The sequence below is a fragment of the Oenanthe melanoleuca genome, chromosome 1A (assembly GCF_029582105.1).
Source record: "Oenanthe melanoleuca isolate GR-GAL-2019-014 chromosome 1A, OMel1.0, whole genome shotgun sequence".
Taxonomy (NCBI): Eukaryota; Metazoa; Chordata; class Aves; order Passeriformes; family Muscicapidae; genus Oenanthe; species Oenanthe melanoleuca.
Genome location: NC_079334.1, coordinates 44,855,527 through 44,877,514, shown reverse-complemented (window position 1 = coordinate 44,877,514; position 21,988 = coordinate 44,855,527). Strand labels below are relative to the sequence as shown.

The 21,988-nt window shown below is 37.3% G+C and overlaps 1 protein-coding gene across 1 annotated transcript in view; it reads right to left on the bottom strand.

Moving 5' to 3' along the window:
• Positions 1-345: 345 nt before the first annotated feature.
• ZNF277 (zinc finger protein 277) overlaps positions 346-21,988 on the bottom strand; it is a 40,992-nt gene continuing 19,349 nt past the window's right edge. Inside the window, exons 4-12 of the mRNA XM_056513974.1 lie at positions 20,277-20,359; positions 14,336-14,427; positions 12,902-13,012; positions 10,991-11,123; positions 4,999-5,066; positions 3,731-3,827; positions 3,174-3,216; positions 2,038-2,212; positions 346-1,273 (exon numbers count right to left, since the gene is read on the bottom strand). Of these exons, the coding sequence (XP_056369949.1) occupies positions 1,093-1,273; positions 2,038-2,212; positions 3,174-3,216; positions 3,731-3,827; positions 4,999-5,066; positions 10,991-11,123; positions 12,902-13,012; positions 14,336-14,427; positions 20,277-20,359 (983 nt within the window). The 3' untranslated portion in view covers positions 346-1,092. The remainder of the gene's footprint in view (positions 1,274-2,037; positions 2,213-3,173; positions 3,217-3,730; positions 3,828-4,998; positions 5,067-10,990; positions 11,124-12,901; positions 13,013-14,335; positions 14,428-20,276; positions 20,360-21,988) is intronic.

Below are 21,988 nucleotides of genomic sequence, written 5' to 3'. Positions count from 1 at the left end.
AGGAATTTCAGGTAACAAGGGCTGTGCAAAGGCAAAGCTACAGCTTTGAATCTTCTCAGGCAGGGAAGGGCACTGAGCTGAGACTTCCATTCTTTCAGCAAGTGCTCTAGCACTGACCTGAAGAAGAAAAAAGAATGTACTAACACTTTTGGAAGAGTTTATACATATTATGGAAAGCTGAATTCTGGAACTACTTAACATTTCAGGAATACTTAGTTTGGATCCCAGCAGGACCTATGCTCTGAGCAGCTCTACCCTATTAAGATTGAGATTCTTTCTGGACATGCTGAAAATCTTCTGCCACTTTGAGAACTTTAAAAGGAAATATGGCAACTTTTCTGGACTTGAGATTTTTAGGATTTAATTTGGATTATGTGTCTGTAATTCCTGAAGTCATTCTTTAACATCACCATACAAGAAATATACTTTAAATTATTTGGACTTTTAATTCAACCAATATTGCAATTATTCCTATGCCTTTTTGGACTCTGGATTAGCAACTTATCATGTAGTCAGATATTCATGGGGCAGGCAGAGCTTTACTGATGTTTCTGAACAAGTTTTCAGAATAGGCACCATACATCTTAAATACTGATGATTAATAATACAGATATACAGATTTATTTTTATTTTCCAAGAGGTCTAAGGTAAAAATTAGCAAGATTTCCTTCACACACCAGACCAATAATTAAATTGTCTGCTCTCTAACAGCAATAACCCACTGGCTTTACACATTGTCTTAGCTGTTCCCACATTTCACAAGGTGGCCTTAAAATAGAACTCATATTCTGATTAATTCAGGAAAAATTTAAAAAAAGATGAAAAATTTGTAAGTAACACTAGTGGACTAATGGTATTTGGAGATCCTAGCAGAAAATCGAGCATTCAATTTTAAAATGAAGCTAAAAATTAAAGGAAGATAAACCAACAAAGTTAACACTTAAATTTTTATTTAGCATTCACTTTCTAATATTTGTCCAGTGATAACAACATTTGTAAGTTCAACTTTCATAGTATTTAAATATTTATTTATTTTGTCTTGCAGAAAAAGCACTAAAGGTCAGTCACTGTACTTCCAAGTCAGAATTTCTCCTAACTCTTGTTCTCTTTACACAGAAGCTGGTTTAAAACACTGCTCTGTTTGAGAGCTTTTAGACTGGATATATCTTCACTTACAACTGGCACTTCTTCACTTTGATCCTCAGTTTGTGCATCTTCACTGTCTGACAGTGTACACAGGAGTGTATCATTTTCATAGGTAGGGAAATAATACCTGAAAGCAACAAAGACATGATTACTAGACAGTCCCACATTTTGTTTGAGAGGCTGAGACATGAATTTTAAAAAAGGAAAAATGAGCAAGTCTGGTTATCTGGAATGACAATAAACAGCACACCCAAAAAAATCAACTGCTCTGTGCAGGTATGCACAGTGTAGAAGAGTCATAGGGAAGAGCTGATGACAGATGAGCCCTTCCTTCTATTTCTTCACCCATATGATGTTACAAAAGAGACTACACATCCATATTTGTCCCTCAACAAATGCTGAACTGAGGTGTTTGAGTTAGAATACTCCTGTGCTCTACCAGCTGGTATAGAGCATCATTCTCTGGACTCATACAGCCTACCTAAAAGTCTGAACCAATGTTTTGTTACACTCTCTCTATCTTCCATGGAAAAAACTATGAGTAAACAATCAACTTGTTCTGACGCCTAAAGTAGACATCATGCACATATCTACATTAGACATGCAAAAGAAGGGGTCTGACCTGGTTCTGGAACAATTTGGCAACAACAAACTTCTCTAGCATAATGACTTGAAAGTGCAGATCCCATGCATAGGGACACTGTGTCCTGGATGCAACTAGAAGAGCCATATCCCATGTTTCTAATTCTGAGCAGTTCTGAGACCACTTATTATTTTATCTGGGCCACTAGAGTTAGAGAGCTCAGGGTACTGTTATTTTGCAAATCCCACTGTTTCATAGAAATTATCAAGTCAAAGTATAAATGCTGGAAGAAACGGATTTGCCCTTACTGTGGTTGATCCCATGTAGACCTGGCTGGCAGGAATGCAATGTGTTTGGTCTCTTCCATGTGACTTATCAATCCTCCTTTGGATTCAAATTTCTCCTGGCAGTTGTAACAACGACAGTGATGGATTTCTCTTCTGATGAAATTCACTAGCTTTACTTGCTGATAGAAGTTCAGACCTGGGAGAGATGGTAGTGAACAAAGTGCTTGGGCAACATAAGTCTTAATTTAAAAATGCTTTATTGGATTAAGCATATGGATTGATAAGAGTTTACTGAAGACAGCACTGCCTACATGCTGTATCTTAGCAAATTAAGTGTGTTTATTTCTAGTTGCTGGGAAACCAACCATTCTTTTAGAGCAAAAACTGCAAACATTTTACTGCCTCTCAGTCTAAGCCTTTAGGTTTAATGACAGAGCTTCAGCAGGAGGCAAGTAGGTTGAAGAATATTGGAAAATGAGAGAGAGTGTGACTATTGGCACTTTACTCTGGCTCCCCTGTGGCCAGCCACAGCCAAGTAAAAAGTGATAGGGGGAGATTTAAGTTGGATATTAAGAAAAATTTCTGCACCAAAAGGCTTGTCAAGCCTTGGCACAGGCTGCTCAGAGAAGTAGTTGAGTCACCATGCCTAGAGGTATTTAAAATATGTGTAGATGTGACACTCAGGGACATGGTTTAGTGGTGGACTTGGCAGTGCTGGGTTAATAGGTGGCCTCAATGATCTTAAAGGTCTTCCACAACCCAAATGATTCTGCTCTACAGCAGAAAACAAACATTGGCCATACAAAGCTTCTAGCTTGCAAGCGAACATTAACAGGCATAACAATAATAATAACAAAAAAATAATACTTCCAAGTCTCCAGCAGCCAGACCTGGAACTCATACAGCAGGTATTTGTAGAAGCTACTCTGCAAAAGAATCCAATGGGTCTAACACATCCTTGGCAGTAACAACAGTGCCATAAAAATAAAGTGTTCTTGGCTTGCTTTTGTAAGCTGGCAGAAAAGTTTCCACAATGGAAAAGTTAAATGTCTCTACAAAAATAAAACTGATAAACTTGTTTTCCACTATTCTTATGATGTGGTTTTCTCCACACTAGTGGCAAATGCCACTAGACAATTACAGCACCTCTTACTCACCATGCTCTGACTTTATTTTAGGAAAGTGAAATCCATGTGATTTCTGGAGGGAAAGAAAAAAGAAAGGAAAAAAAAAATCTCATTTCCACTACTTCTACTATTCCAAGTTAAAAACAGCTCAGCTTTTCATGGGCTTACACAGACATATGCATATAGACACACAAACATGAATGCATGAAACAAACCCCAGAAGTTTTGGTTCAACAGAAACTTTCACATTCATATTTAATACTGTTAAATAGTTTATTAAAACTGAAACAGATGCTAACCATAAAATATATTAAATCATGAAACCACTATGATATCAAAGATGCTATTTCTTTACAGCCTGTAGCAGTCTGTACACTCACATGAAATAGCTAGTCATGCTCTCAATGTAAAGCTTGACTTCTCTGCATTTTTTAAAGAACAGATGCTGGAGGTGCATGCAGTACTTTAGTTCTGTGCTGAAGAGGGCATTCTAATGCAGCAGCTGATTTGACCTTAATAAAGATGTTACTAACACAATTTTTCATTCCAAAGTGATGAAAAAACCTGTTATTTAAAAGAAGTCTTACCTGCATGTGAAGATACAGTTTTTCTGTGGTGTCTGCTTGTTGCTCACAAAACAGGCAAACTGCACATACAGGATGCTCTTCCCAGTCAGACCAATCTCTTATGAATAAAAGTCAAAAAGATTTATTTAGTTGTGGAAAAGAGAAGAGACATTTTGAGAAAGGGCAATTCAGATTCTGTTTTCACGACATGAGAAATAAATCCAGAGAAACTGAATATTTTAAAGGGTTTGAAAAGACAGCTGGATTTATAGCTGGATACATGATTATAGTCTTGTCTAGAGTCCAAAAAAATTACAAATTTGAGAATAACTGAGTAGTTAATATTGGGTAATTCCTATGCAGACAGGCATTTAATCCTACTTGAAACTGTCTGCACTCATAAATAGAATACTAACTTCAATTTCTATCCAGTTTGGCAAATCATTAAATATTGCTTTTAATATTTATTTTTCTAAGGTCTTTTAAAATCATTGTATACCTTTCTAATCTTTCAATTTACCAAACAAAGTCATAATCATCAGGCAGAGCTAACTCTGTTATTTACTTATGAAATATTAATTACTCACTTATGCTACATTTAGACATGTACACAGAGAATACTTTACCAAAACATTCATTTAAATCCTAGTACTGCTGAGATATAGAACTATTATTGCAACCAGGTAGAGTCAAGTAAAATTAACCTCGAGTCTCAGAGAGAACCAGGAAGATGAGGAACCTTGATACCCATAAATTGCTTCCTGCTTATTCAATTTTCTATGGCCAAGGAAATCACCTCTGCAGTTATCTGAGGGCCTAGGCCACAGAAGAATGCACAGGAGGTGGATGTTGCCCTCCATCAACACTGCTGAGATCTGCTGAAATCCTTCTTTAATCTTTAGTTATTACCTTTTTATCAAATTTTTCATACAATTTCTTCTTCATACTGATATTTTTGATGCTTACTTTTAATTTTTTAATTTGAGCAAAAGCTGTTCGACTGTTTTCTGGTGCAAAAGTAAAAAAGAATGCATTTTGTCTATTTCGTTACAAACCCAGAAGGCTCTTGTTTGAGCCCTAGGGAAACAAAAAACAGGCTTGTGGTTGAAATATGAAGTTTACAGCTCTCATTGCTGAGAAGTGTTTTTAATGAGGACAATTTGGAGTTGAATTGATTGGCTTAAATGAATTTAAACTGTGTGCTAACTGTGCACAGCCTTTTCCCTGCAACTGCTTTAAGAAATAATGGTCCTGCAAGTCTGTGCAGTGGGCACATGAGCAACTCTTACTCTTCCAGGTTATCTAGTAATTCCCGGTCGTCCTCTGACTGCACTTCCTCCCAGGACTTTCCAAATTCCTGGGGGGAAAAAAGAAAATCAAATAAGAAAACATTTCCTGATCTCATCACACATTGTCACTCAACTGAATGAACATCCCAGAAGTTGCAATCAATGTCTTATTTTGGATCACTTCAATATTGCTGTGAGTAAAAGGTAGTCATACAACACTGCTTTAGGAAGAATTTTTAAATAAGAATTATTTTCATCTTTTAACAGGGCATTTCCCATACCATAGCTGAGAGGAAGATGATTTGGCACAGAGTTCTCAAGAAAACCAGTAGTGTAACACTTCCCAAGTGTTCCTGAGGTGGGCATGTTATCAGTGCCTCAGGTTTGCCTTCACACTTGCCCAATCCAATCTGCCTACCTTGCTTTTGAGGCAGCACCTGCTGCTTGATGCAGCTGTCACACCTGAGGCTTCAGCTGGCACAGCCACACCAGGCAGGGCTGTGCCTTCTCCAAGGCTGTGCAGTGAAAACAGGGTGTAAACTTAGCTCCAGAGAGGCAGCAGGAGCCAGGGCACAGACCTGTGAGACAGACTCCAGTTTGTCTTCCCTCCTCTTCTCACCCATCAACACAAGCACATCTATTCATGGTGTTCTGTTCTTCCTTTCACTCTTTGGGCTGTTTATTTATACCTCAAAGACCTTCAGCATGAAGTATATCACAATGCATTTGTGCAGCATTCAGCACAATGGCAAGCTCTCTCAGCATGACTGAGATATAAATAACAGGCAATAAAAAGCTGAAAGGCTCTACTCAAATACCAGCAGTGATCTTTAGAGAGTGTTTTTCTTCCCTCAGACTCTTCTTGTCTTTAAAAATAAACCCAAGCAAAGTAATCAGAATAGTATTTTTGAACCCATACTTTTGATGGCTGTGGAGGATTCACAAAGATTATAATTGACAATCTCCCCATAAAAAAAAAGCTAATAAAAAGAGAATCCTTTAATTCATTTTATTAACATATTCCTACAAATAAATATATTTAATAACATTCTTTGTAACAAGTATGATTGCTGCCTTTATGGGTGTTTGGAAAAAGAAGGAAAATATATCCATCATGTAACAATTTAATGAGAATTTTAAAAGTTGTTAGTGTCTATCAGGAAAATGATAAACAATTGTCTCTAGACAGCTCTAAACATAATATCATCATATAGTACAGAATGAAAATTCTGTAATTAATTCAGTGATGCTGCATGGTAGTGCTCTCTGAGAGGGGAGACTCATTAATGTCACCATTACTGTGAGATAACATGAAGCCATTAACACCTCTCACCACATGTTCTCCCAGCTGCACACTAGCTTCCTATGTCTACTAATGTTAACACCTTAATCAGCAGATAGTGGCTCACAACCACTGCAAAATGTAGATGAATGCTCACCATTTTTCCCTTTACCAGCTCAAAGTATATCAGCATAAGAGAGCATGTTCAAAACTGCAGCAAGTATTAAGCTTCACCTTCTAATTGAAGGTGAAAGGGAAAAAACATGCCTGAGCTTTGTTATTGCTGATGTTTTTTATGGTGTTTCTGTGAAGAAGGCAGAGAGGGAGCTTGTAAGATGTCTTTGTTTCCCTCATCTATTTATATTCAGAGGAGAAAAAATAAAGAAAAACCAAAAAGCTAACCAGGTCTTGTATCACTGGAAAATTGCATGGTGAATGGATAACTAGGAACACTGTGATGAAAGTGCCAAGAGACTGAATCTGAGCAATTGGGTGGAAAAGAGTTCTTTGAAACATTCTTAAAAATCTTACAGGTTTTTTTACATTTTTTTTTTTAATACTTTTTCAGTTCTCCAGCTTGATGGGCATCTGGGACCAAGTGTGCCTGTATTAAGTATTCAACTTTCTTTGCTTTTTCATCTAAGATGCAAGAGCTGCCAGGAACAACCTCTAGAGATTCCCAAGAAATTCTTAACAAAACCAGAGAAAAAATGAGACTTGACATTGTTAATAGTTCAAACACTAGAAAATGTATCATTAAATAAACCCTGAAGGCCTTGCTATATATTCAAGAAAAAACAATTTTTTCTCTTAAATACTTTCTGTGTACCTCACAGAGAGAATGATCCTACAGAAAAGTGAGAACGTGCAAATGTGTGTGGTGTGATGATTTCCAAAATGCACAAAGATGAAATGCCTCACTGGCATTTTACCCTCCCAACCTGAGTGCAGCTCTACAGGCAGAAAGTCTGTGTGCCTCACTGAGGCAACACACCCCAGCTTGAGAAAAAGTGCAGAGATGGGAGAAACTAGATACAGCAGCTGGTATCTCAAGCAGTGCTCCCTAAAGAGCAATTCCCAAACTAGATGCAAATGGAGCTCCAGGCCTGTGGAGTTCAGAAACTCCAAACATATGTTGATTTCACCTGCAAATTTTATCTCTCCCTTCTTCTCACCTGTCCTGCTGTGATCACCTGAGTTATGTCATCTGTTTTATACTGCTGCAGAACTCGAGATGCTCTATCAGGAAGAAGAGATGGCCTTACCCTTACATCAGTTAATCCATGTTGGATGAATTTCAATATGAAGCATTCCCCAACTGGGGGATTTTATTAAATCTTGAACTGTCACCAACTGATGAAGGGTTTCCCTTTACTATTTTACAAAACACACACCATGTATATCAAGAGGATAAATAGAAGTAGTGACTCCCATAATAAAATATTCTTCCCCTATCCCCCAAGAGATAATAGTGATGACCTAGAGCTTGGCAAAAGGAGAAAACACCTTTTTGTCTTTGAGAAAAAGAAAGGCTATATGAAACAAGTTTCCTAGTAAGTAGTAGGTACCATTTTTCAGCTACTTAGCTTAGTTATAAGTGTATTAATTACAATGATGTAGACACATGCCACAAGTCAATTTGAAAATAGAGATCTGGACTCCCTATAAAGAATACTCTGTACCCAGCAGTGCTGCTGGTACTAATCAGGTGAATACAGAAAGGAAGGCCTTGTCAGTCTGGGTTTGTCTCAGTTCCTCTGGGAATAAGAGTTTTAATACTGCCTTCTGTTCTTTTATGGCCTCCAGAGGCACCATAGAATATAAAGTTCTTCCCTCTCCACTTTTACTTGGCTCTTTGTGCAAGGTGTCTCATGGGGCCACAGGATAATACATGCAGAGAAACAAGGAAATTAGGTTGGAAGTTGTGTTTTTTTGAAGAAAAGGAAAAGAAGGAATTCTACACCTATGCATCACAGATCCATTGTTGCTGAGTTTTTCACACTCCAGTACCAGTTCATCTCTCTGAATTAACACTTCAAGCCATTCTGTAGGATTGGTATAACCTTCCACACTTACACAATAGAGACATTTCAGATACAATATGTAAACCATGTTTGTGTCATTGAAACTGCACAATCCCCTCGATATTCAGAGCAATGTGAAGCACAGACCTCTAACACTCATTGGTAAAAATGAGTAAATCTTGATAGTACACATTTAAAAAAAAAAAATCTGGTAAGTTGTGAGGTATTAGGGGAGAGGAAGCAAAATCACTACATTGAGCCATTACAAAAAGCAGATCTTGTGTAACATCTAGAATTTACTGAATACAGACTCAGCTTGAAAAAACCCATCCTATCACATTTAATATAATCTACTGTAGAGCATGTATGTGCACTACAGAATATTTCCTCCTTATAATGTATAGGCCAATCTACTGAACAAACTGAGGTTCTTCCTTTTAGTCTTCTTGTCTCTGTGCAGAAAAATAAGGGGTTGCCAAAGGCTGTTTGGAAAGCAAACACTTTCCATTATATAGGAACACTCCTAAAAATTTCCTGAGTGCAAATATACATTTTAAAGTGAACTATGTTATAAGTGTTTAAGACAGAGTTTTTAGGCTGTTTTCAATATTTTTTTTTTAAAAATTGTTTCTTTAAAAGAAGAAATGTCAGAAATTCTGATGTCTGAAGGATCAGAAAGGCTGAGTAGAAACAGTCCCCTGAGTAGACTGTGGTGTAGACAACTGAAAATCTGTGGAAAGAGAACTTGGCTGTAGCAGAGCATGTAGAGCCAGACAAAGAACTGTGATCATTCAAGTATGTCCCAGAAGATGTACTGGCACAGATCTTGCATACACAGTACCCACTGCCCAATTTTAAACTTTTTGGTGGTTTGACATAGCTTATTTGAGTTATATTTAATATTGTCTGTAATTTCAAGAGCCTGAAAGAATACATGTCTGAGTGATGCTACCCAGTGACCAATTCCTGAGCTGGTTCAGGCTGGCATGTGAAGGCACTCTGCATTCTGGCCAGAACCCCAGCTGCAGGCAAAGGGGACCAAGGGCTGTTAAACAGTCTGCATGTTCTGTGGCCATGCAAGCAGCATCACTCAGACCATGCCTGGATGGTTCAGGAAGCACAGATCAGGTGCCAGGCATGGGCAAGGCCACCAGTTTTGGAGCAATTGAAGAAAAGAAGTTAGCTATGTGAATAATATAATATAATATAATATAATATAATATAATATAATATAATATAATATAATATAATATAATATAATATAATATAATATAATATAATATAATATAATATAATATAATATAATATAATATAATATAATATAATATAATATAATATAATATAATATAATATAATATAATATAATATAATATATATAATATCATATATTATTAACTTTGCATATCCTGCTTATTAACATGGCAGAGCCATTGTGTCTGTATTCATGTTATGACCTCCCTGCATGTCTCTCAAATTTCTCAGGTAGTATTTCATAGTTCTCAGAGATTCTGGGTAGTCATCTAGCTCAATTTCCTGATCTACAATGGAACAGATTAAGTGTGAACAATGAATGCAAATGAGAGACAAAAGATAATTTTAAAAGATGCCAAGTTCTTAAAACAGTGTTATGTGCAGGACAAGCAGAGATGAAAGAAACTATTAAAATCACTTAAAAAAAATTACATTAAATTAAAATCTGTTAACTGCCAAAGGAGAAGTAAATGCTCAGTTCTGTTGAGGATCTAAAAACATCTGCCCTATACAGCTTCACAACCTTTTCCACACTGTGCAGCAAATACAGGTCAGTTTTCTAAGTTGTGAAATTTGAATATCTAGAAAAAAAATGATCTCAGACCATTGATCTTTGGAAGAAAAATATAAAATATCACCAGAGGAACTCATTTTCTCTTAGGTAGAAGGGACTCAGCAGAGCATTAAACATACACATTTTTGTTCTCAGTATTAAAGTAACAGCCATGGAGAGAAATTAAAAGGAAAGAGTAGGGAAACCAGACAAGAATGGCTGTTTTATTTGTATCCTAAATATTAGCACATATAGAAGGCACAAAGACTACTTCAGGTGAACTATAGTTATTTCTGGGACAGAACATTGCAGCTTTTGAAGCAGCTCCCATATTCGTAAGTTGACAGCAGCAAGTAAAAATCTGTTACATACACATGCACACACTCCCAAAGGTCTGAGATTAAAAAATATTTAGCAACACACACCTACCTGGAGTCTAAAAACTGTTTTTCTTTCATCTCTGTATCTTTCATTTTCCTCCTCTTTGTATTTAATTTATCCTCTACAGAGCTTCTAGCTTAAGGTTTGTAGAAAACAAGCTCAAAGCTAACTTGCTTTAAGTTAGATCCCATTACTTCATTACTGTATCTCACTTTCCCTTCTGTTTTAAAAGCAGAGACTGAGCACTAATGACATGATGATTAGTGTCTCTTCGAGCTACATTCTTGCATCTCTCAAAATGAAATCTCAACAAAAAATGTTTACTAGTGCTTAGCTTGACAATTATCCAGAATGTCATACCATAAATGAGCATCCTTCTTAAGAATCCTTCACTTGACTTTTGACCTTTATACTAATTGCTAGTTTGGATTTATTCACTTTTAACTAGATCATGTCTGTATCTCTTTAGTCAATTTGCTAATTATTCATAGAACTACTTACCAAGTAATTAATGATATAAAATTTGTCATATTCTTTATTTTTGGCATTTATTCTGCGATGCTGCTTCTTTCTCATGTGATCTTTAAGTGTGTTTTTGTCTCTGAAGACTTTTTCACAGTATAAACACTGCAAGCTAAGATAAAAAAAGCAAACAGGTCAACATGTTAAAATGAAAATAGTACAAAATAGTAAAATTAAATAAGCTGGAGTTATATATAGTAAGATTTACCTAAGCATTTCAGATCAAAGTAAAAGAAACAGAAAGCTTATTTGAAAAAAAAATTACAAGATAGTCTTAGATCACAGTAGCATCAATTAAACAGAAATAACAATGACAGAAAATTAAAAATATAGATAACAAAAAATTTACTGTTTGCGCCATATGTAAAATGGGAGAAAAATCTGATTACCCAAAGTTGGCACAGAAAAGCTGCTGGCTGCTCACTGTGTGAGCTCTGTAACTCAGCATGGACCTACATTGACATCCAATCCACCTGGAATTGTTTCTTTGTAATTCAGAGTGAAAAAAACCAAACTCTGAACATACTGCTTATCTTTTGAAACAATTTAAACTAGCTGTAGTTCTATAGTTATAGTTATAGTTCCACCTCAACAGGGAGAGCAAATGAAAGTTTGTCAGGGTGGTCAATGGGTTTTGAAATCCTAAGAAGTAAAATTCAGTAGGTAAATTCATATCCACACACTCAGAAGTATATATAATTCATAGACAGACATACATACATATACATACACAGACATGAAAATATTATTTAATATTATTATGTCTTCCAGAGCAATTCAAACAAAACAGAAGTATATGCACTGCCTTAGATCAAACAGCATCATAAAACTGTTTTGGTTCCAGATTCCCATCAGATGTTTTGTGTGAAGCAGAAATTCAGGGTTCTCAGTATCATTTTGCCTTTCAAGAAATTTAAGAAGTTTTGAGCTCTCCCTGTGCTTGCAGACTTCAAATCAAGGTTGCCTTGCTGGTGAATCATAGGAATGATGCCAGAATACATCTATGAATTTTAATATCTGCTTTGCTCCACCTGCTAACAGCAAAGTGTTTGCTTTACTTGAGAATGGCATTCCCATGAAGAGTACAGAAGCCTTTCTGTCAGCATACATAATGTGGTCTTATTTGCCTGAAACAAGATTTTTCTCCTCTAGTAATTTATTCTCAGGTACTACTCTACTAGCATAGCTAATAAGTGTACTCTCAGCCCTAGGGGAGTGGCCTTTCACTACTCTGGACACAATTTCAGCATGTGCATTAGCTACAGAGAGGATGAGCTTTGAGAAAACTCCCTCTAACTGAAAGCCTCAGGTCCTACTGATAAACAGTAGAGCTGCAAATTATCAGTGAGCATGGTAATTCAGTGCATTAGGCAACACCAAAGATAAAAGAAAAAGAATTCTTAATATGTCTTCATTTCTGGAAAAAGTTAACATCTATCTATCCTCTTCTGCTCTATGTTTACTCCATAAGCAGTACAAAAGGAAGAGAGCAAACATCCCATAGTAATGGAACATGGAGGCAAATGAAGACTGGAACAAGGTCTGTATTCAGTGATTAAAGAGATGTTTGGCAGAAAGTTTGTCATGATGAGAAAGAACAGTAATGCAAACAGTTATGAGAAAAAGGCATGTGCTATTATTGATGTCAAACTGAGCAACTCATAACTGAAACACTGCACTTGACTTCATACTATGAATTTTTACAAATGAGCTTTCAATAAATCAACAGAGACTTCTAAGAGGCCTCACAATAAACTTACATGCTCACTTTGCTTCTTCTTAACTAGCCACAAATGTGGAATTAATTTAATTCATTTTTACCTACAATTTCCAAGTTAAAAGAAATACAACTCAAGTTTATTGAAAACAGAAAAACTAAACTCTACTTACTTGTCAAGCTTCCCCTGCAATACAGCCAAAAACTCATAGCAGTTCACAATGTTATCTGGCAGCCCAATGTTAAAGGCATGCTCTCTGGCCATATGATTGAGAAGAACAGATCTACAAAAGACATTCAAACAGAATGTTACATATTTTTGGATATATATAAGAATTATTCAATTAGTGCTTTAAAATACACCAATGGCTCTAAACTGTATAAAAGCCAATGTTAAATAAACAGTAATAGTCTTGCTGCCACTGTTAGGAAAAAAAAGGAATGCAATTTTATTGAAACAGGAAATTTTTCATTTTCAGCTCTGCTGAACGTTCAGTAACATTTCAACTGCTCCATCCAAATGCATGAAATATAACCCTTTAAATGAAAATTACAGTATAGTTTATTTTGACCCTCACTGTTAGCAAAGCTCATTCATTGCCCTGTATAAGCAAATCACATTTCAAACAACCCTCTTGAGAAACATTCTAAAAAGCCATTTGTCAGACTTCTCTATGCTGGTTAGCAGAGCAGAAATTCTTGGATGCAATGTGCTTGTACATCAATATTGCTTCACACAGCACTAGCAACATGAATGGCACTCAAAAGTGTACACAAATAAACACAATGGATGTTCAGATAAGACATTCCAACAGAGAAGCTTCTGCTTTTGGGGACTAAAGAAAAATCCCAATATTGACACTTTCTTTTACCATTGTCCAGGCATGATTTTCAAGCATGCACTCTGCCTGCCAGACCCAAGAGGAAGCAGAGGATGAAGTTCCTCTACTGCCAGCAGACAGCAGAGAGGGACACTCATAGAACACTGGGATGACCTGCAGGAATATGACCCTGGTGCTTCTGCCCTTCCAGACTACCAGAATTACCCATGAAAACAGACTTAGCTTCTCCAACAGAAACTGATTTACTCTGAATAAACAAAGATTCTTTGGAGCATGCACTTCAATGCAATTCTTGTTTGCACTTGACTGATGCTGTAAAGCCCTCTGTTCTCACTCTAATTTTCCTCTCCTCTTTTTCATTTGATATTCAAATTCCCACTAGTTAGGTGAGTTTTAAACAAGAAAATGTCTAACTAAATAAAAAAATTTTTTAATCATCACACTGGTTTACACAGCTGTCCTTGTCACTAAAGCAGCTGTCAAAAAAAAGTTTCTCTTTAAAATGGTTCGTTCCCAACTCCAGCCTACTGTGTAGAAGAAATAATTGCACTGGAATAAATTAAATAAAGGTTTGAGAAGTAGGACAGAATCTATTTGAAATGTCACTTCAGTTGAAAGAAACACTTAAACTATACTTTAAAGTTAATTCTATTTTCTGAGTCCTACCATTATGCATTAACTAGTTCAATGCCATTGAAAACATAAACAATGATGCTGAGTAGATACCAAAAAATAAAACAAAAGCAAACAAGGGAACAAACAAACCTGTTTCCTGTGAATTCTTGATCACAGAACATACACATACTATGAAAACTTGTGTCATATCTCTCCTGTTGTTGCTGTTCTAGAATTTCTCTCTATGAAAAGAAACAGATATAGTTATTCAGACAAAACCATAATCATAAAATAATTTCATCAAATAAGCTTATTATACATATTTATCTTTACTGGTAACAATGAACACATAAAATTCAAATGTGCTGCTGGCACAAACCAGATGTTAATATGTTTTCAGTGTGGGGTCTCACAAAAATTCCAAGTTTTTCCAAAGGTAGTACGTGTCCCAGTTAAGTTCCAGTAAAATTCTCTTAACTTTATATACATGGTGCATGGACATAAATACAACCCACAGTGAGATCTTACACAACTATTGAATATTCTGTATAAAATGTATCAGTTTAATGTTTCCACCTGTGACTCAGGTTCACCTCTGGTATCAATGAGCAGGTTTATGGGTGACCACCTCACACCAAGTAGAATGGCAAACTCAATCCTACAAGGCTAATTTCAGGCAACCTAGAGGGCTTTCTCCTAATGCAGGACACAGCCTTGGCTGTTTCTGTAAGAAGCACATACCAACAGAGTTTAAAAAATATTTTCCAAGGTGGACTCTCCTTTTTATGAAATATTGGCATCTTTCATTGCTACAGGGAACTTTCCAAACCAGAAATCAGATCTGATACTGGGACAGGTGAGGAATTAAAAGCACCAGTTCACATCAAATACAGCAAAAGCAACAAGGCTGCTCTTCTTCCCTAAAGACATTTCCAACCTTCTATTTCACTGCTGGGACTCCAAAAGGAGAACAGTAATTACAATAACTTACATAAAACGGAAATTTTTCTGAGCACAGACATTCTGGTAACGCATGTCAAGCAGAAACTGAAGTTATGAGGCAGGAAATGAGCAATTTGCTCAAACACTTGCACCAGCTTCCAACCTCCTTGAATGTTTGGGGATGTCAGCATTAATTCATTGTTGATACCAAGACAAAAATACCCAAAACATTAAAAAATTGTGTCTGTTACCTTTTTTTCCTGTACCTCACCCTTGATTCCAGCCTACTCCACAAAACTAATATTGGAATGACTAACTGGGACAGGTATAAGGGATTGTTCTCCTAGCTGTCTGTCCCATTTGCTCCTCCTTTCTTTGCTACTGCTCTTCTTCTTGAGTTGACTCAGCTACTGAAGCTACAGGCTAAAACCTGAATAGGCTGTAATCAAAGACAGGTCAGATGACAGACTTTGAAGGGTACTGTGACACTGATGTAGAAGACATCATTCCTACAGCTCATTCAGGAAGCTGAGTCAATTAAAACAAAGGAAGGAAGGAAGAGTTTAATGGTAGGATGAAGACTAACTATGTAAAGATGTTTGAAAAGAAAAAGAGGGCTGAAATTACATTGGACACATACCACAGGCTGCCAAGCTGAAGCAGGAGAAAGGTGAAGTTTGTTTGAACTAAGACAAGCAAAAGAAGATGGAAATAGGCTAATACAGTAAAAGGAAATAGCAAACACTGACCTTCCCCCACCCTCAAATACATCAGAAATGAACAACAAAAAAGAGCATAGATCCAATGCAGCAAGAGACCAAACATGGACAAAGAGGAATGCTTGGAACATGCAGGGCTTTAGTCTAATTATTAACTATTGAAGAAATGCATTTAAAATAAAAGTAAAAAAGAACCAAGATCAGCAAAGGATAAGAAAGGGTTAAAGGTTGGACATTAAATATATTCAAACCTGACATAATTTACCAAACAGTCATTATGGAATCAGATAAAATGATTTCTGGCCATTATAATGACAAGTCTTAATAAACTGATAGAGGATGGGCAAGATTGCTTGAGAAAAGCAATGAAATACCCAAAACAGGCAAAGAAGGGCCTATAGAACTCAGAAGTAGGTTTTAACATGCTGACATTACCAGCCACTCAGTAAGCACTTCTGATGTTGCATTGCATTAAACTGGACTAACATCTCCATCCCTTCCAGTGCATATCTTCAACCTCCTGAACCTTGTCTCAGCTTAAGATTGTGACAAACTGGGGATCATACAAACAGCTCTTCCTGGGAAGCTGGTACAGCTTGCAGTCTTGGTGAAGACTCCTCTTCAGGGTCTTTACTTTTTGGGAGAAAGAGAAGCCCCTTCACCTAGAACTACCAGTCAGATGACTGGTGCACAGCTGCATTCATGACAGCAAGACAAGGTCACTGCTGTTGTAGGAAGTATGTAATTTCAAAAAAATATGTTTGGGGATGTTACATTTTTATTTAAACACCTGGCTTATACTGACACTGCCCCTCCATGCATCTCTAGTTTTGCTGCCAGGACTTCCTTGCCTGGTACTGCTTCACAACTACTAATTCTTTGTCAAGACTGTTTTTGCAAAAGACCATATCTGTTTTGTATTTCACAGCCTTGCCAGCTATTTCAGCAAGCTGTGCTCTCTAACCTACTTCAGCCTCATTCCTTGGCCTCTCTCAATACATCACAGTCACCATTATGTCTCTGCATGACATCCACCTTGGCTAGCTCCCTGCTGCAATACAGCTTGAAATATTCCTAAACTGGAGTTTCAAAACTGCAGAATCAAATGCTTCAGGCAGCACATTTTAAAGACAGCATTTGTCCTTGTTTGGGCTTGCTGTTGGAGACAGCAGTTAGGATTCAAGGGCTGCAGAAAAATCACCAGAGGTTGTATAGTTCTGTCTTTATTCTACGCAACTCACATGAGCCCATTTGCCAGCTCACTCTTAATTGCTGGACTTGTCTGGAGGTAAAAGGCTTTACAAAGCAAAATATCTATTTAACTTGCAAGTCAAGGCTCAGATTGCAGCAAAAGGAAATGAAAAAATAAACAGACTTTATTGCTTTAACTAAAGCAGTGGCTCCATCAGCTGCAGCTTGATTTCACAAAATCCTTCTGTAAAAACTGAGGATACAATTCTGATATTCAAACCAATGACAATTGCAAACTATTTCACACCATAATAAGAATGTATGTTTATTTTTTTTTCTAATTGAATTACTCCGTAAACAAAATCAGCAATTGCTTTGGGCAAATTCTCCACTCATTCCAGAGTTTGAGGAAATGTCTACTTGCAGAGCAGATGAGATTGCTCACCTGCTAACAGACTCCTCATGCCCTTGGCACTGCAGTGGAGAAAAGGTTTAGTTGGTACAGGACTGCATGGTACAAAACACTACAAAATCAGAAACAAGTGCCCTTTAAAAACCAAAAAAGTACAGTCCAATTTATAGCAGCCAGGAGGTATTATTTGTAATAAAATGAAATCATCAGCTGCATGATCAATCACAACCCTTTTTCCTCCCTCAAAGCCACAAACATGATATATACTTTGGAAACAAATATCATTATGACACTGCATGACCACATGCAAAATTCAAGATATCTTTCACAAACCCAAAAGGAGTGTTGAAAACCATAAATGATACAGGGAAGTGCAGTAATGATGCACTGTGAAGAACCACCAAATAGCATTCCTCAACCTCAAATCATCTAATCATTGAGGTTGCAAAGGATCTCTTGAGAGAAACAAGTCCAATCCCTGTGCCCAAGCAATGCCACCTCTACCTGGTTACCCAGAAGTGTGTTGAGTTCTCTTTTGACTGTCTGCACAGAGGAAAAATTTGCAATCTCTCTGGATAACTTGCTGTAGTGTTTGACCACCCTCACAGTAAAAAAAAAGTGGGTATTTTATGTTTTTGGGGGAATTTCCTGATTTTTAATTCATGCCCATTACTTCTTATCCTGTTGGTGGGCACAACTGAGAAGAATCCTTTTCCATTCGTCAAATATTTATATACATCACTAAGTTCCCCAGTGAGCTTTGTCTTCTAGACTTAGTCCAAGCTGTCTCAGCCTCTCCTTGTATGCAGGATGTTGCAGCCCCTTCAGCATCCTTGTGACCCTGCACCAGAGCTGCTCAAGCAAATCTATATCTTTCTTGTACAGGGGATACCTGAGCTGGACCCAGCACTCCAGATGTGGTCTCAGCAGTGCTGAGTAGGAGGAAGGATCATCTCCCTTGACCTGACTGCAACACTCCTCCTAATACAGCCCAGGATGCTGCTACCCTTCTTTGCCATGAGCACTCCAGCACAGGACCAATGAAAGACATAATGTAAGGCAGATAAATCAGGAGACAAATCATGAATGGTTTGGATAATACTAAAGACAAATTCCTCACTATCTCTTCTAATACAAAAACCTGCCAGGTGTGACATGACAGGTTCAAAAGGACCAAACAGATGGTTCTCTCCCAGTGTGTGGTTAGCCTGAGCAAATCACTCCTGCAGGTATTGGGGATCCTGGAAGTTTTTCTGGGTTCAGTGTTGGAAGCTCATATTATTGAATTCAGATTTTTTTTTTTCCAATTGCAGGAGACTAAGTGAGTATTTTGGAACAGAATCACCACTAGAGACACATACCAGAGACACTTAGCTGCTGTCAAGGGTAAGATACTGATCTAGACCAACCTTTTTTACTGATCCTAGATAGCTTTGGAAGGGAAGCATGCTAGGCATGAGTGCATCAGCTGTTTTTTTTCTGAGTCCATGCCAATCCAATGGGCCTACATGGGAATGCAGGTTTCAGCTCAGGCAACTCCAACTCCACGGCAAATCCCCAGTGGAAGAACTACCACATTTCTCCTTGACTTGTACATACTCCTCCAGTTCTGGGAATTCACTAGTCACATACTTCAAACTGAAGAATATTACTGCTGCCAGCAAATGGAAATAGAGTAGCTGAACCAACTGGATTTTGCTTGCCAATCCTAATTTCTCTAGGACTAGAATTTGGGTTTTGTAGGGTTCTCCTTCATTCTGAATGCATATCGCTTAATGTGTCTTTATTTGCAAGCTTGCAAACTTGTAATATAAGCACACCATAAATAACAGCATAGCAAAGGGTTAAAAGGCCTGTGTTGACCAGTCTCAGGACATGGCTGCCAGCACTAAACTGAGGAATGTATTTATGTAAAGACCATAATGCTTGCACTCTAACACCTCACAGTACAGATATGGGGTATTCTGCATCTCCAGTGGAATACCCTGCATCCTAACATGAGGAGATTGTCAACAAAGCTGCTATGTACCATGCAACATTCATTCCCAAATTACCCCAACAGCAAAACCAGACTCCAGATGTGTATTTCAAACAAGAAAACAGAAAAAATCCCACTGGACAACAATCTGGACTAAGACTCCTGGAATCTGGTCAGCATGAGTTGAACTTGAAGGACCATCCATTCAGAACTGACAATGCCTAAAAATTCAGCAAGGCCTATCCAAAGCACCAGGCTGCCATCAGGCAAGAAGAACAGAATGGTTCATGTGGACTCAAGAGCTGGCATTTCTTGTTCTTTGCATCTCACAGAACCAATACTGGCCAGGCTTCCTCCACTCACACACCATGGTGCTTGTGAGTACGAGACCGAAATAATGAAATCTGGGAAAGGGGGTATGAAAGCACAAAAACACCTTGCTCTAAGATTTTGTAGGTTAAGTATCACCTTCTCTGCTCACAGTATGGCACACTGAGCTCTGTTTTATCCATTTCCCCAGATGTATATTATCACATGAAAGATAGTTTGTCAATGCATTGCAGATCCTTGCAAGAAGGAAAAGTTCAGCACACTCAACCTTTTTAGTGTTCTGGGTGTATTTTCCACTTGTGTGGAACACTGAGATACAACCTGTACATTTATCCCAAGATAAAATATATAAACAGGGGATTTGTGTATGTTTTTGCAGCAGCTAGGGAAATGAGCTTAAAAAAATTTCAGAATTTTGCCATCTAGCAAAAAATGCTTTAACTTTAAAATGCCTACTACGTTATATTTTATTCTATTGGAGTGTTTACCTTAAAAAATGAAACAATGGTAATTTCTTACCAGTCTCTTTTGCTGGAGCTCTTCTCTAAGTAACCTGTCTTCTGGTAAAACATCACATAAAAGAAAATAATTGTCCTGTTCCTCTGTTAAGAGATTACAAAGTGTGAGTAAGGAATGGGAAGTTGCAGCTGCTTTGAATATTACTGACAGATAATTTGCTAAGATTTTGGAATACATCAAAAATGCAAGAATGTGATTTTTAACCTATAAAAGTCAGTTACTTAAATTTCATAATTTAATGAAACATGTTTAAATATTTGGGCATATTTATATTGGAGTATGAAGGAAAAGTCTTGCATAGCTTTTCTCCACAGCCAGCTTTATTCATTTTGGTGATGGTTCATCTGGACACAGAAAACAATTAGCATTTATATTGGTTACAGATTAAAGTCAGCATGAAAGAAATATGAAATCACCTTTAATCTTATCACTTGTTTCCCTAAGTAATTGTCAGTTTTCAGTTGCTATCATAATTTGATTTATCCTGCCCTTGCTCTGATCTATCACATTACCTTTTACCATCAAGTATTTTTCCACCTGTGGATATACAGAACTATTCAGTACCATACATTGAGACTTGCCTAATTTACTTTTCTAGTTAAATGTTTTACACATCTTTTATCTTTAGTAACCTTTTTACTATTTATGGTCATATCCAATTGAAGAAGGCAATAAATTTTATCCAAAGGAATTAAAATTACTTAGCATGTAGGAAAATACAAAAGATAATGGGTTGAGATAAGAATCATTTTCTGGAGGGAGAGAAAAGGGGTGAGGAGGGAAGGAGAGAGGTTGAGAGAGAGAAAGAGAGAGGAAGAAGGCTCATTGGTATTTCATAATTCTGCCATTCAGGTGTTTGATTTGCAGTTTTCAAACTGAGTGGTAAATGTTTGTAAGAGAAACAGAATTATGACTTTTGGAGTGATTTTCATGTTTTCCAGGGCTACTTTTCTTAAAATTATTTAAAAATTTACTTTCATCCATATTTTCACTTTCTAATCATCTCTGACACCAGCTGTATGTATTGTTTTTTCTCTTTTAAGGTCTCCATTGAGAATTCAAGATGCAGAAAAGCCATAAAGTTCTTATTTATTTTAGATAAACTGTGTTTTTGTTAGAAAAGGAAAGCCAAAGTAATGCATCAGTTACTTCTGAGAAAACCACTTCCTTCACACAGTCAGCACTGTCCCTCTGATGGAATGTGCCACCATACCAATGCAGCAGAACACTGGACTATGGTTTCAGACTTGGAGCCCAGAAATCTGCAGAATTGTATGGCTTCTGTGAAGAAACCATCTGCTGACACTCCAGGGAGAGGGAGCACTGTGGCAGGGGAAAGGAAGGGGGGATGTGGCCCTGATGTCCAAGAAGAATTAGCAGCAGCATTGCAGGTGGTGGGCAGGGTGAAGTCAGAAAAGGAAGGACAGTCAGTAATTTTTTATGCAGTGGGTACCAACGTCTCTCCAGGCACAATGTGAGCAGCTCTGCTTCCAGACCTTGATTTGCAACAGCCCCCATTTCACAGGGCATGTACTGAGCTCATCCTCACTCAGCACAGTGCTGAAACACGTGTTGTAATCCTTGGAAAAGGTAAGCTTAAATATGTGCTTAAGAGTTAAACATTACTTCTGTGGTTTTCTGACCTAGTGTCAGACTCACTTGGCTGATCAAAGCAGCAGCATATGCCAGGAATTACCACATGATCTGCCCAT